Source organism: Brienomyrus brachyistius, chromosome 8, assembly GCF_023856365.1.
Source record: "Brienomyrus brachyistius isolate T26 chromosome 8, BBRACH_0.4, whole genome shotgun sequence".
NCBI lineage: Eukaryota > Metazoa > Chordata > Actinopteri > Osteoglossiformes > Mormyridae > Brienomyrus > Brienomyrus brachyistius.
In genome coordinates this window covers 29310111-29323729 of record NC_064540.1, presented here as the reverse complement: position 1 = coordinate 29323729, position 13619 = coordinate 29310111, and the positions used below count along the sequence as shown (strand labels likewise).

The window sequence follows — 13619 nt, the reverse complement described above, 5'->3', positions numbered from 1 at the left end:
AAGCGCAGACAGAGAAGCTTAGTAAAGTTCACGAGGGTGTCCGCACACTTGCATTGTCCAAAGATCACTCAAAGCAAGCAGCGCCAGCATTCACTCCTTCCGGATGTCATTATCATTTCCCCCACCACTCCCATGGAACCTAGAAATGGCCAGTCAGAAATGGTCACTACTAAGTGAACCCAAAATAGGGTCATAAGTGTTACACGTTCACTATTTTCACGCATTGTTTAATGTGTTAGTATGTATGGGTGTGGCCCAGAGGTGGAAAATCCAGACCACAATTTAGTTTCAACGAACTAATTGAGCATAATGAGTCACAGTCACAGAATGCTCAACTTGATGTTTGGAACAAAATCATGGTCTGGGCTTACTTTCTGTGAAATTTTCACCTCTGGTGTGGCCTATATTTCACATGGTGAAAGCAGACCCAGTGGAAAAATGGCAGAAAACACTACTTCGGAATTACAGATTGTGTTTTGATTAAAAGATCCAGCTCCTGCAGTAATAATATTTTATGAAGGAACTTATAAATTGTTTTATAAGTACATGCATTGTTCAGTCATTCATTGCAAAGGACAATTACTGCTAAGTTCTGGCATATGCTTAAACTGGATATTTCACTAATGAAGAAAAGCAGAAGCACTTTATGTTAAAAGGAAGAACCAATTTAATAATAAATAAACACATTGATTATTCATTATTGAGTTTTTTCTTTTTAAATATCGTGATAATTATCATATCGTGAACCTTTTATCGAGACATTATCATACCCTGAGTCTTTTCTGTTTTACTAATACACTTTCAGAGTAGACAGTGACTAAACAAAATATAAAAAAATCTTCCTGTTCATATTATTATAATGGATTTTATTTCCTCTTTGGAATGACACCTTATCATCGTGGAGGGGTTTGCGTGCCTCAGTGACCCTGGGGGCTATGTTGTCGGGGGAATTAGCCCCAGGTAGGGTTTCCCAAGACAAAAAGGTCTCAATCCAAAGCAATCCAAAAACCCCCTTATGACAAAGAATCAAGGTCTCATTTGAGCCAGGCCTGGAGGTGGGGCCCGTTGGTGAGCACCTGGTGACTGGGTCTTGGCCCGTGGGGCCCGGCCAGGCCCATCCTGAAAGAGGTCCCCAGGTGGGCCCACCACATGCAAGGGGAATGTCAGGGGTTTGGTGCATTGTGGATCGGGTGGCGGACAAGGGAGGCCATGGCGGCTAGATGTAGTTGGGCTCACCTCAACGCATAGCGTGGGTTCTGGAACCAATCTCCAGGAGAGGGGCTGGATGTTCTTTTCTTCTGGAGTTGTGGCAGGTGAGCAATGCTGGGCTGGGGCTACTGGTGGCCCCACAGCTCGGTGCATTAACAATGGAGTTAACCCTCTCCTTCACCGGGGTAATCTCCCTGAGTCTTTGGGTCGGAGATAGGTTTCTGGCTGTTATCTGTGCTTATGCGCCGAATGACAGTTCAGAGTACCCGGCCTTCTTCGACTCCCTGAGTGGTGTACTGGTTAGCGCGGATTCTATCTAATGGGATTCTATCGTTTTGCTGGGGGACTTCAATGCTCACGTGAGCAATGACAGTGTGGCCTGGAGGGGGGTGATTTGGAGGAACCCCTCCCTGATCTGAACTTGAGTGGCGTTTTGTTATTGAACTTCTGTGCAATGCATGGTTTGTCCATAACGAACACCATGTTCAAGTAAAAGGGTGTCCATAAGTGGACATGGTACGAACATGCCCGGGGCTACAGGTTGATGATCGATTTCATAATCGCATCATCTGATCTGCGGCCTTCTGTCTTGGACACTCGGGTGAAGAGAGAGGCAGAACTGTCAACTGATCACCACCTGGTGGGGGAAGGTTGGAGACATTGAGTCTGAATGGACACTGTTCCTGACCTCCATTGTGGAAGTGGCTGTACAGAGCTGTGGCTGTAGGGTGGTTAGTGCCAGTCGTGACAGTAACTCTGGTGTCCCCGGAGTCAGCTGACAGGTACCGGCAGACCAGGCAGAATGCAGCTCGGGCGGTTGCAGAAGCAAAAACCTGGGCGTGGAAGGAGTTGGAAAGTGACTTTCAGTTGGCCTCAAAAAGGTTCTGGCAAACCATCTGGAATATCGGGAGGGGGAAGCAGCTCCTGGTTCCTACTATATATAGTGGGGATAAATCGATAGTCAAATCTCGGATTCTGCTGCTTTTGTCCCTTCTGTTGATTTGTCCCCTGATTGTCTTCCTCTGATGTCTTCTCCTTTGGTTTCCCTGGGGCTTTCTTTTTCATCTTTGACTTTTTTTTTTACCTTTGCTGTTCCCATTATCCCATTGATGTTTTCGCTGTTGTTTCTCTCCAGGTGGTGGTGTTCAGTCTCGCCAGCAGGAGAAATCTGGGAGCCAGATGGAGCTCAGGTGGACATAAGGCAGGAGCAGATGGAGCCACCGGTGACTGTGAGGCTGGAGTTGGAGGTACCACCAGAGGGGGTGAGAATGAAGACTGAGGGACCTCCTGAGGGAGGAGGCGAGGAAGAAGATGGAGGGATTGCTGGAGGAGGTGAGGAGGGAGTCAGAGCTACAGCAGGCTACCATGCAGCAACAGCTGGCTGAGACATAGGTGACCTATGAAATGGAGCAGGGGTGACCGCAGGCGACAGACGAGTCTTTGTAAGAGGGACTGCAGGTGATCGACGAGTCGTCGCAGGAGGGACCACAGGTGAACGCTGAGCAGGAGCAAGGGGAACTACCTGCAACTGAACGAGCAGGAGCAAGGGGGACCATAGGCAATCCTAGAGTTGGGTGGGTGTGACCTTAACCTGGCGTAGATGGACCCTTCATTGCAGCCCCTGTCCTGGACCTTTTCAATTTAAGCCAGGGTTGGGGTGTCTCTCTGGATAATCTCAGAATAAGCCCCAAAGGATCCCACTATAACTCACCCTCTTTTTCTGATGATAAAAAGGGAAAGGCGGTTAAGAGGACTGGGATCTCTTCTGCTTGGGCAGGTTTAAGAGTCTCTGGTAGAGGTCCTCTGGGACAAGAGTAGCTGGGGGGTGTGTCTCAGATGCAGACATGAAAAGGAGGTGCAACTTGGAAGCAGGTGCGGTAGGGAGATGAGCCTCAGGAGCAGGCACGGCAAGGAGATGTGTCTCCGGGACTAGTGCGTCAAGAGGATGCACCTTTGGGATAGGTGTAGCTGTGAAGTGTGCCTCCAGGACAAGTGCAGCAGGAAGATGTGCCTCTGGAGCCGGCGCAGCAGGGTCTTTGTGTGTCGCCTGGGGCAATGAGCTTGCGCCGTCTTCACGTGTTGGCCTGGAAGGGGTTGCAGCTGCGGCTTCAGGTGCCAACTGGGGCAAGGTGGTGGTGACTTTGAACGTTGACCTGAGCGAAGCGACTGAGACTTTGGGTGCCGACCTGAGCGAAGCGGCAGTGTGAAACGCTGACTTGGGGATCTTCACGGAGGCTTTGGACCCCGACTTAGGTGAAGTAGGGGCTGCAGGGTTAGATGCAGACTTAGGAGGGGCAGTAGCTGGGGACTCCGGTGTGACAAACACTGCCAGGTCAAGGACTGAGATGAAATCCTCTTGATTTACCTCTGAGAAGAAAGCGGGGATCGAGATGGGTCCTAGCTGGGTTCCCAGTGAGTCCTCCTTATTGCGATCCTTCCGCTTCTTCTTCTTACAAGTGATCGTCAGAGGGCAACTGAAAGGTCGGACAGCTCATATGGAAAAAGTGGAGATAATCCCCCATCCAGGTGGACTCACCAGATAATTGCCGACCCAGTCCCTCAGCTGGGTCCGATGTGGTCGCATCTCATCCGCAAGGTGTGGGTCTTCGGAGGGGGAAATCTGGTCCAGGATTTCTCTCGAACAGAGAGCAATGGCTCAAGCCGTAGGGTCCTCATTTACATCTGGCTAAGCCAGTATAATACCTCATCCACTAAACTGAGGTACTCCTCAGTGAGATTAGGCGTCTTTTGGGGAATCTGGTCATTCTGCCATGGGTACGCAGGGTAGGGAAACAGGCACAGGAGTCTGAGAAATCGGGCAAAACATGGGATTTATTGGAGGGCAACACACTCAGGAAAACAATGTAAATGAGGGAATGAGGGGGCATGGAACACAGGAGGATCGGAACGATCGGGGCATGACAGCAACAGTCCAAAATCACATATGCCTACAAATTTTTTTAATTGAGTCACATATTGTTCAACAGTTGGACTGCTGCTTTGTTGATGTGTTTTTTTGCAAGAGTCTTTATCTGACAGAGCAGTGTTGATTAAAGGTTCACTTTTGACACCATGTTAGAAGTTGCAGGCTCTGATACAGAAGTGATATAGTACTTTGCTTTAATAGAACACTTGCTTACCTGCATGTAACAAATGAGTCCCACTTTCAGCATATACGCTCTTTAATTGCACTTTCCTAGAACTTTCTCTTGTATCCATCCAAAACATCACTGCCATCTATTGGTCAAAATCATAACAGTGCTGAGGGGACTGGGTGGTGCTGATCTACCTCAAAGTAGGAGGAACTTCTCATACAAATCAATGTAATACATTTTTTAACCACCCTCCCCCCCACAACCATTAATCCTTTATTAGCCAAAACACATAAATGCCGAGACAATGGATTTTTACCTTCTTTATGAGATCAATAATCAGGATAAAATCTAGACATTATGTTGGTCCAATGAATAATTTCAAAGTAGAAATGCTCCTATACTTACGAATGAAATACATTCGGAACGGCCGTTCGTAAAATGAAATGTTCGTAAGTCGTTATTCAACACCATTTTAAGGGTATACGCAAGTACAAAGAACTAGGATGCTGGTAGTATGCACGATATGCTGCTGCATGGTGGGAGTAGCAGCCAGAAGTCATATTACCCGGAATTGGTGTGCAGAAAATTGATGTTGCGGACAAGAAACGGGAGCCCAATTAACACAATTTGGACTTACAGTTCTCTTTGTTTGTATGTCTGAAAGTTTGTAAGTTGAAAGTTCGTAAGTAGAGAAGCGTCTGTATTATCTTAAGGTTGCTTTCTCTAGCATTGCATTGGAGTGTGGTGAATAGGTATTTAAGCAAGAAATACAGCAAAATAGTGGGTGAGAGCAGGAAATTTAATATTTGTAAGGTAATTTCATGGAATTACAGCAATACTCTTAATTTATTGATCTCAAATGTATTTTATTTTCCTCTTTAAATTAGAAAACATGAAACACCATTTTGAATTATTGCTTCTTGTTACATCTGATGTCCTTGGTAAGTATTTGAATATATAATCGTTATATTCACTGGTTGAACAAACTTTCTGTTACAAAATACCCTGTGACCTATTATTTTATTGCATTTTTTAACCACATGAAAGTATATATAAGTAGGCAAACTGCTTAGATATATGATAGCATGGGTTGATGGGTTAGCCACCAGCTTCCACTGGTCTCAGTCCACATTTAAACCTTGTTCCCTATTTACATTAAATTTGTCTATTTTAGTTAGTTATACTTGCTTGGCAAATTTGGTTAGCTTGTCGGTTCATGGTTACTATATCCACGTGTTGTTTGTTTATGATTACTGCATTCATGTGTTCTTCTTTCTTCTGTCCCTTAGTCCTACACATTTCCTTTAGAGCTAGGTAACCTGTGCCTTTCAGTGGTCCAGGATGCATCCACACAACATATTTTTCTCCTGGCAGAAAACCTGGCTTTTGATGCAGGTATTATCTGGCCTGGAATGCCTGTTTACTTATTAGACCAGAAATCCACAGGTACAAGCAAATAAATTATGGTTAATGCTGTGTTATATGTACTTCCTAGTATTCTGCTGCATTATGGGTAAAATGTAGCTTATTTAGAGTTTATCATTATCAAAACTGGACCTGTGTACCATCTAGTTTAGGCCAGTTACTCAAGCCTGTAAAGTATGACTTGACTATATGTGCATTGCATTGGTAAATCATTTTGGTATTTAATCATTGATCACAGATTCTGGTTCTCAGTTATTGTCTAAGTGATTTGTGGCAGTTTCTTAGCTTTCATAGTTACTGATAAGTAATGTCAGTTAAAATGAAAGATTATTACTGTGCATTGATTTACCACTGTGATCTGCTTGGCCTTACGTGTGTGATTCTATAAAATTAATCGACACCATTCAGGATTAAAGTACTTCAATTTCCTGACCATATCACCCACACCTTTCTTTGTATCCAACATGGCATATACCATTATGGAATTGTGACACACATAAGTTAACTTAAAATACATTAAATTAAAAGAAAAAATGACACATAACATACATAACATAATAGCACACATTGTCCTTGCTCTGTGATTTTAAATGGCCTAACAATTTGTGCCTGAGTTGCTGTTGTTCCCAATTGCTTCCACTTTGTTATAATACCACTAACAGCTGACCGTGGAATATGTAGCAGTGAGGAAATTTGACAAATGGACTTTTTGCACAGGTAGCATCCTATCACGGTACCATGCTTGTTGGTTGAAAGTGACCCATTCTTTCGCAAATATTTGTAGAAGCTGACTCCATGTCTAGGTGCTTCATTTTATACACCTGTGGCCATGGAAGTAATTGTAACACCTGAATTCAGTGATTTGGAGGGGTGTTGCAATACTTTTGGCAATATTGTGAATATTTCAGGTAAATCTCTGTATAAGTCACTGTATAAAGGCTATTTTTGTGTTTATTTAACAATGGTGTGCAAAAAGTGTTCAATATACATTAACAAAAAATGTGGATCAGGAACATTCTTTAGAATGTCTCAGAACACAAATGACAGATCACTTTGTAGAGAAAATGAAATGACTTTACTATAAAGAAAGTCTTCTTTAGCATCTCATCATACACGCATAAATAATAAATATGTTAATATGCTGCTTTTGTTTTCTGTTTGAATCAGATGTACCTTAAAAACACATTTGCTTCTAGAAGCAGTTATCTCACTAAGCTGCTTAGATACAGTTAGAAGTTTGTAAATGTACAATAAAAAAAACATAAAAAAATAAAATAATCCCCAAACAGGAAATATACCACCCATACAGCTTTTATACATATACACGAAAACACAAACACACACACACACACACACACACACACACACACGTGTGTGTATACACATATATGTACAATCACACACCACTATTTAGTGATAATCAGTGTTGGACATTTCAGTTCAAGAAAGTAAAAATCCAGACCAAGATTATGTTTCACCCAACCAGTTTCAACCAGTACTCTGTGACTCTGATACTCAACTGGTTGGTTGAAACAGAATCCTGGTTTGGATTTCTACTTTCTGGACCTGAAATGTCCACCTCTAGTGATAATAATAATAATAATAATAATAATAATAATATAACAAGAGACTTAATGCAACATATGATATGTATCCAGCAGCATTCATCTGTATTTGAATTCCTGTTCTGTAGCACACCCATATAACTGCTGGGTTGTATGAACATGAATGCTCAACCATGATTTAACTTTTTCTAAAATAAAAAATCATTTTGTGTTGAATTTAAACACATAATGTAGATTATGCATACATTATAAACAATCTTTGTATATATTTTCTCTTTTTAGCAAATAAGCGTACACAGGGATTCATTGAGAAAATACATAAAATTAAGCATCGGAAAATTACTCCACAACCCTGATCCAAATAAGCAATTAGAAGAAGGATGGATCAGCATATTAATACATGTGTTTTTGCATGAACAAGGCAACCTTTGGGATCAATATAGAGGAAAAACCCTGGAGGACATTGAAAAGGAGATGGGGGTTACAGGTTTCAGGAAAACATAGCTAAAAGCTGAAATCATCCCTTAGTGCTGTAGGTTGTTACAGGTGACACAGAGTCATTATGCTTACTCTTCTACTAAAGGCATCAACTGCAGCAATTGTACCAAATCATTCCAGAAATGTCCAGGAAATCTGCTGAGCTGGCTGGTGCATGGCAGTCACAATCTGGAGGCCTCAGACAGGCCCAAGTGGCAAAATTCCCTAAAGGGCCCAGAGGATATTTCTTTGAGGTATAGGATAACAAACTTAATCATTGACTGAGGTACAAGGAACTTTAAAAATGCTAACATCCTTATGAAAGTTCCAGGATAGGCTGGCTGTGCAAAAACCAAATTAGGCATAGTAGCCTATTTTTCTTTTACTTGGTGAAAATTTTAATGTAATTTTTGTATTTGTCAATTATATTCTGACTATATTTTCCCGTTACAACAAAGAAATAATGCTACAACTTGGATGCAAATCATAAAGAAAAGTTGAGAGCAGGAAAAAAATCAAAGCACTTGACAGGAATAGCTAGCAAATCAGTTTTGTCAGATATGAATTCAATGTAAACATAGAATGATGCTCATGGATTAGTTTGAACAGTTTCTTAAAAAATAATTTGTTGTCAACATAAAACAGAGCACACCTCATAACAATACATAAATATGAACAACTCTCTTTTGTGTCATATCATAAACACAGAGAAATGAGTAATAATAATAATAATAATTATTATTTTTATTATTATTACCACCACCACTATTACTACTACTACTACTACTACTAATAATAATAATAATAATAATAATTAATAATAATGTGTGATAACTGTGATGAACCAGCACCCCATCCTGGGTTTTTCCCTGCCTTGTGCCTGTAGCTTCCCGGATAGCCTCCGGACCCCAGCCACCCTGAACAGGAGAAGAAGGTATAGAAAATGGGTGGATGGATGGATAGATGGATGGATAGATAAATAAACAAACAAATTCATTATTATTATTATTATTATTATTATTATTATTAATAATAACAATAATAATAATAATAATAATAATAATAATAATAGCAATAATAATAATAAAGGCAACAGCACATTGAATAATAAATACAAACTTTTATATTATCACTTTACAGTGTAAAAGTTTATTACCTCAAAATATCTGAATAAAATAATATTTTTTTTCCAGTACAGCTTTCACTATTTTTCCCCAATAGGTCATCAATAATTGTTGGGGTAAAATAAAACTTGGGGTAATGCAAAAGAATACAAACTCATTAAACAAGTCAACAGATTATGGCCATGGTATTGAATAAAGGTACAATTTCTACATATACTAAGTACTTTTCTTTGCTCCTAAATATTAATATGTGACTAGGTAGCTATTTATAGTGCAGGAAAATAAAGTGGGGAAAAAAACTGGGTTAAATTCTTTTGAGCAGTGCCTGTTTTACAGTGGCATGTCTGCTGGGGCAGTGGGGAGACCATGCTTCAAACAGAGTCACCAAGTATGTTCAGATGGATCTGGTCCAGTCATAAAATTAGTCCATCTACTGTGTTGATCTTGACAACCTTTCCTGTCCCGTTTCTGGTCATACTCATACACAGCAGTCAGCTCTTCAAGAAGCAATACTCCAAAGAGCTGGACCTGCTCAAGGTTTTGATTAAACACCGATTCCCATCTATCATACAAAATTATACTGATTATAAAAAGAACCGAACATTGGTTTTCCAATCAGTATCTCTGCACCTAAATTCTTTTAGAACATCTATTGTGAGTTCAGACTAAAGCAGTCAAGTATTGAGCTGGAAACCATGTCACGTACAATCAAAACTTGTTTTCAACAGCTACCCCAACTCACTCTTCAAAATCTTAGCAGAGAACCTAGCAATAAACATTAAGGAAAAAATCTTTAGGTGTGTCTTCTGCTAACACAGACACAGACAGGCAGGCAGGCAGCCAGCCAGACAGACACACACACACATACACACACACACTGTACTTGATAAGCCCTTGGAAGTACAATACATCTTCATTTCCTTGAAGTCATATATACTAATATCTGAATCTATAATCTGCAGTCATTTGAATTAACCCCAAATTTGTCTGGTTAAGTGGGACAGGGGACAATGTTACGGTAATGTGTTCTTGGGGTACCATCATGAAGAATACAAGAAGGAAGTTTGTTTTAGAAAGTCAGCTTACCTAGACTATATGATGAAAATACAGAGTGCATAGCTTTGTTGGGCACTAACAGGTGTGCCATCTTTGTTAACAGCATATACTAACATATATATGTATCAACCAGGAAGCAAGATATTTCATCGTGAATATATCAATATGATAAACTCATGTTAAATGTCCTGGTAATTCATTGGCTCATCCCTTAGTTGATATGTAACAGGTGTGCCATTCTCCTTGATATCCCATCTTTTGACAGAAGGGGTGGGGTTAAATCCTTAAATAAAGAAATTATATTAAATGAGTAAAACCTCACAAAATCCTTTAAAATTCCAATGTTGTCTCTTTCCCTCTACTCTTTTTACTTTCCCCATACAGCAAATTGAGGTCTAAAGCGGAGCATAGGGTGACTTCTATAACTCTTCATCCAAAATCATCCTTATGGTGAGGCAGTTCAGGGCCAAAATTGTGACCCGGCACGCTCGTATTTCCTAGCTTCACCTTTTTTAAACTGAAGGACAGTGCATTACTTTAGGCCTTTGGGACTTCCTTTTTCCCCCCATGTATGGTGTGTGTTATGTGTATGTATGTGCACGTGTGTGTGTGATACCCTCTGTCCTCCTCAGGCTCTCTTAGGGCAAGGGCTATGCCAGCGAGTAGATGGCATTGACTGGTGAAGTGGCCTCAGAGCTTTCATTGCCCTCTGTTTCTTCTTTGTCCTTCTTTACGGTGTACTGGCCAATAAAGGAGCCGTCTTCATTGAACTGGCCATTTCCTCCATCTCCATAGTCGACCAGGCTGTCATCGCTCTCCTTTATATTGCCATCCAAGGAGGTCTGGCTGCCTTGCAGTGGCTTATTGTCCTCATCACTGCTACAAAGGACAGGAGTGGAGTCAGAGTCAATGGGATTCCCATGCCACATACAATCATATGACTATAGAAAGCACAGTACGTGCCCACAAGAGGTTTTGTGGCCTCTTCAATGACAGACTATCATAGCTTGTTGGTAATAGAATGGAAACCACAGACTCAAGCCCACACACACAATGTATTACACTGTAACATCTGGATTTCTTATTTGTCAGAAATACAACTGTATGTTTGCTCAAAATACATTTATATTTGTTCTGCTTCTTCATATACTAGTTTTTAGAAGTCAAATTACACAGTAATGAAGTAAAGAAAGTCTTAATACATGCCTAAAATAACATTTAATACATCAAAGTCAGAATAACCTCACAAAAACAAAGTCTATTCTACCATCAAAGGATTTCCATTTGAAGTATCACTCTTAGTACATTAATAAACACCCATAGGCGTACTACAGCACAAACTTTCAATTATTTCATTCAAAATTTAGAAACACTCAATAATTATTCAGCAAAACACCACAAACTACCATTGTAAAGAATGGGTTTCTGTGAATCTGTATGGCAGAGCTGTCATTCAAGGGTGTGAAATGATTGAAATATTTCTCCCTGTTTGCCTTCTTTCTACAAGATCACCAATCACTGTAACAGACTAAAGTAAAAAAAAAGGCCTCTGTTGTGTGTATTTGTGCAACAATACCTATACTATTTTTATCAGTATCGATTTATCGTTCTTGTGCAATACTTCCTATATCGATTGTCATATTCACCCATTTATCCATCTCTATATGTCAGCTATTTATTTTTATATAGAAACTGTTGTGTACGTACTGGATATTGTATATATTTAATCTTAAATCTCTGACTGTTTCAGATTGGTCATACAGTAAAATACCTCTCAAGCCAGCACTTGAAAATGAAGGGATAGCTTACTTTTTAGAATTTGAGATTAAATAACCTTCTCAGATCTGGGAAGCTACAGCGAGCACATAAAACAAAGTTAAACCTTCTGGTTTTATAAACATGATACAAGAAAACGGTGATAGCTGCTCAAAAGCCCACTAGGCTGGCCGGAATGATTGATGGAGTGGGCAGAGCTGTTAGCACTCAGACTGTGACTATTGATCGCAAATTGGATAACATCACGGAGAAGCTCACGGCTTTGCAAAAGTTATTGGATGGCGGAGACCAGCGTGGACATTAGAGGAGCTGGGAAATTACAGCTTCTCGCCCAGAAACCCAAACAAGCCTAACCTATCTGGTTTTAGCTCCCCCCTAATCAGCATTGGCCATGGCCAAGGCCGCTGCTGAACTAACAACTCCCCCGGCAGAACAAGGCAGTAAGACTCTCTCGCATTCCTCTCCCCAATCCCAAGGACTCATTCTCCCCCCATTCCACCCCTTCGCCATTTCATACCCCCAGCGTGAACAGGCGGGTCTGTGACCAGCACCCTCGTGGCTGCAGGACCAGATGGCTGTTTGTCTATGCTGGACTACCTCCACCTCCCCATTTCCCTTACCTGTTGCAAGTCGTGCCTTTTTATGTTGTAAGGTTGTGACCATGTGCTTTTGTTGCTGAGGTGTTTTTTTCCTCCCTACTGGAGTACAGTCTGGGGGCTGTTTTTTTATTCTCCTCCTCTTTCCTCATGTTATTCTGTTTCTTTTTCTTCTTTCTGTTTGCCCCTGTCTTCCTGACCTGTCTACCCCTTATACTGTGATGTTTGTGTGTATGTATGGTCGGGTTGATGGCCAATTTTTTCGCTGGTACTTGTGACTAGTGACATGGTGTATTGTAACAGCAATAAAGGGTTTCATCAATCAATCAAGTGATATGTACAATTTTGATTGAAAACAAGATTCAATGCACTGTTGACTAGGTTTGGTACTGTCAGAACTAAAAGCACTGTATTCCCTGAAAATCCCTGTCATTTGATCTGGCCATCTAATCCATACTGTACACATCCCACACTCACCAACTTGGACAATGTCTAGAGCTACTGTAAATGTGAAAATTAAATACAATTTCTAGAAGTACTAAATGGATCACCTGAAAATGTAAAAGTTAATTGATTTATTTGTAACTGAATGCTGTGAGTCCTTCTTGGGATGCATAAATCTTAAATAATACTTATTCATTTATTGCACATTCCACTTTTATGACAATTTCCTACACCTTTCCCCACCAGTTAAAGGAAAACAAGTTGCCACCTGTATTTTAATGCTTTAACTTATTTGAAAATGTCATTTATATTAATTATATTTTTATATTTTAAATTATTTATCTATTGCACTATGACCATAACAAGGGAGCCCAGCTTCACCTCATGTCCAAATTTTTTCATTAGCTTGAAGGTTAATTTTCATTACTAACACTGACCAGACATTCAATTCTGCAGTGGATGAGATATTGCAACATGATTCTGTGATTTCTGTCTCTTGTTTTTGTATTTCACAGTGTCCGTCATTTTGACTGATGGGGTTGTAAAAAATCCATAATAATCTATTATTACCCAACATCTTAATTTTAATTTTGAAATAAATCTTCAATAGCATTTAATTTTCATTTATTTTGATTTTTCATAATTAATATACAGAACAAGGTTATAGGTTATGCATTTATAAAGGCATAGAGACAAAAGATGAACTGGGACACCAGTCAACACCACAAAAAACCAAATTAATTATTTTTTCTCCCCAAAGTCACAGCGTAACAATAGCTGCCGCAACATTATCAGTATAGGCACTCTCCCACCGAAGTTCAGGAACCTTGTTCCAGGATCCTGGCCCACCTC

At 40.4% G+C, this 13619-nt stretch overlaps 1 protein-coding gene across 21 annotated transcripts in view; it reads right to left on the bottom strand.

The window, feature by feature from the left end:
• Positions 1 to 5175: 5175 nt before the first annotated feature.
• Positions 5176 to 13619, bottom strand: part of nfasca (neurofascin homolog (chicken) a) — a 100309-nt gene continuing 91865 nt past the window's right edge. For 15 of the 21 annotated variants that reach the window (XM_049022458.1, XM_049022455.1, XM_049022467.1 and 12 more), the window contains one exon: positions 8842 to 10830. In XM_049022458.1, coding sequence (XP_048878415.1) covers positions 10602 to 10830 — 229 coding nt within the window. In that variant the 3' untranslated portion in view covers positions 8842 to 10601. Of the gene's footprint in view, positions 8689 to 8841; positions 10831 to 13619 lie in introns of those variants that run through there. The other 6 variants (XM_049022459.1, XM_049022471.1, XM_049022472.1 and 3 more) reach the window with 2 other exon arrangements.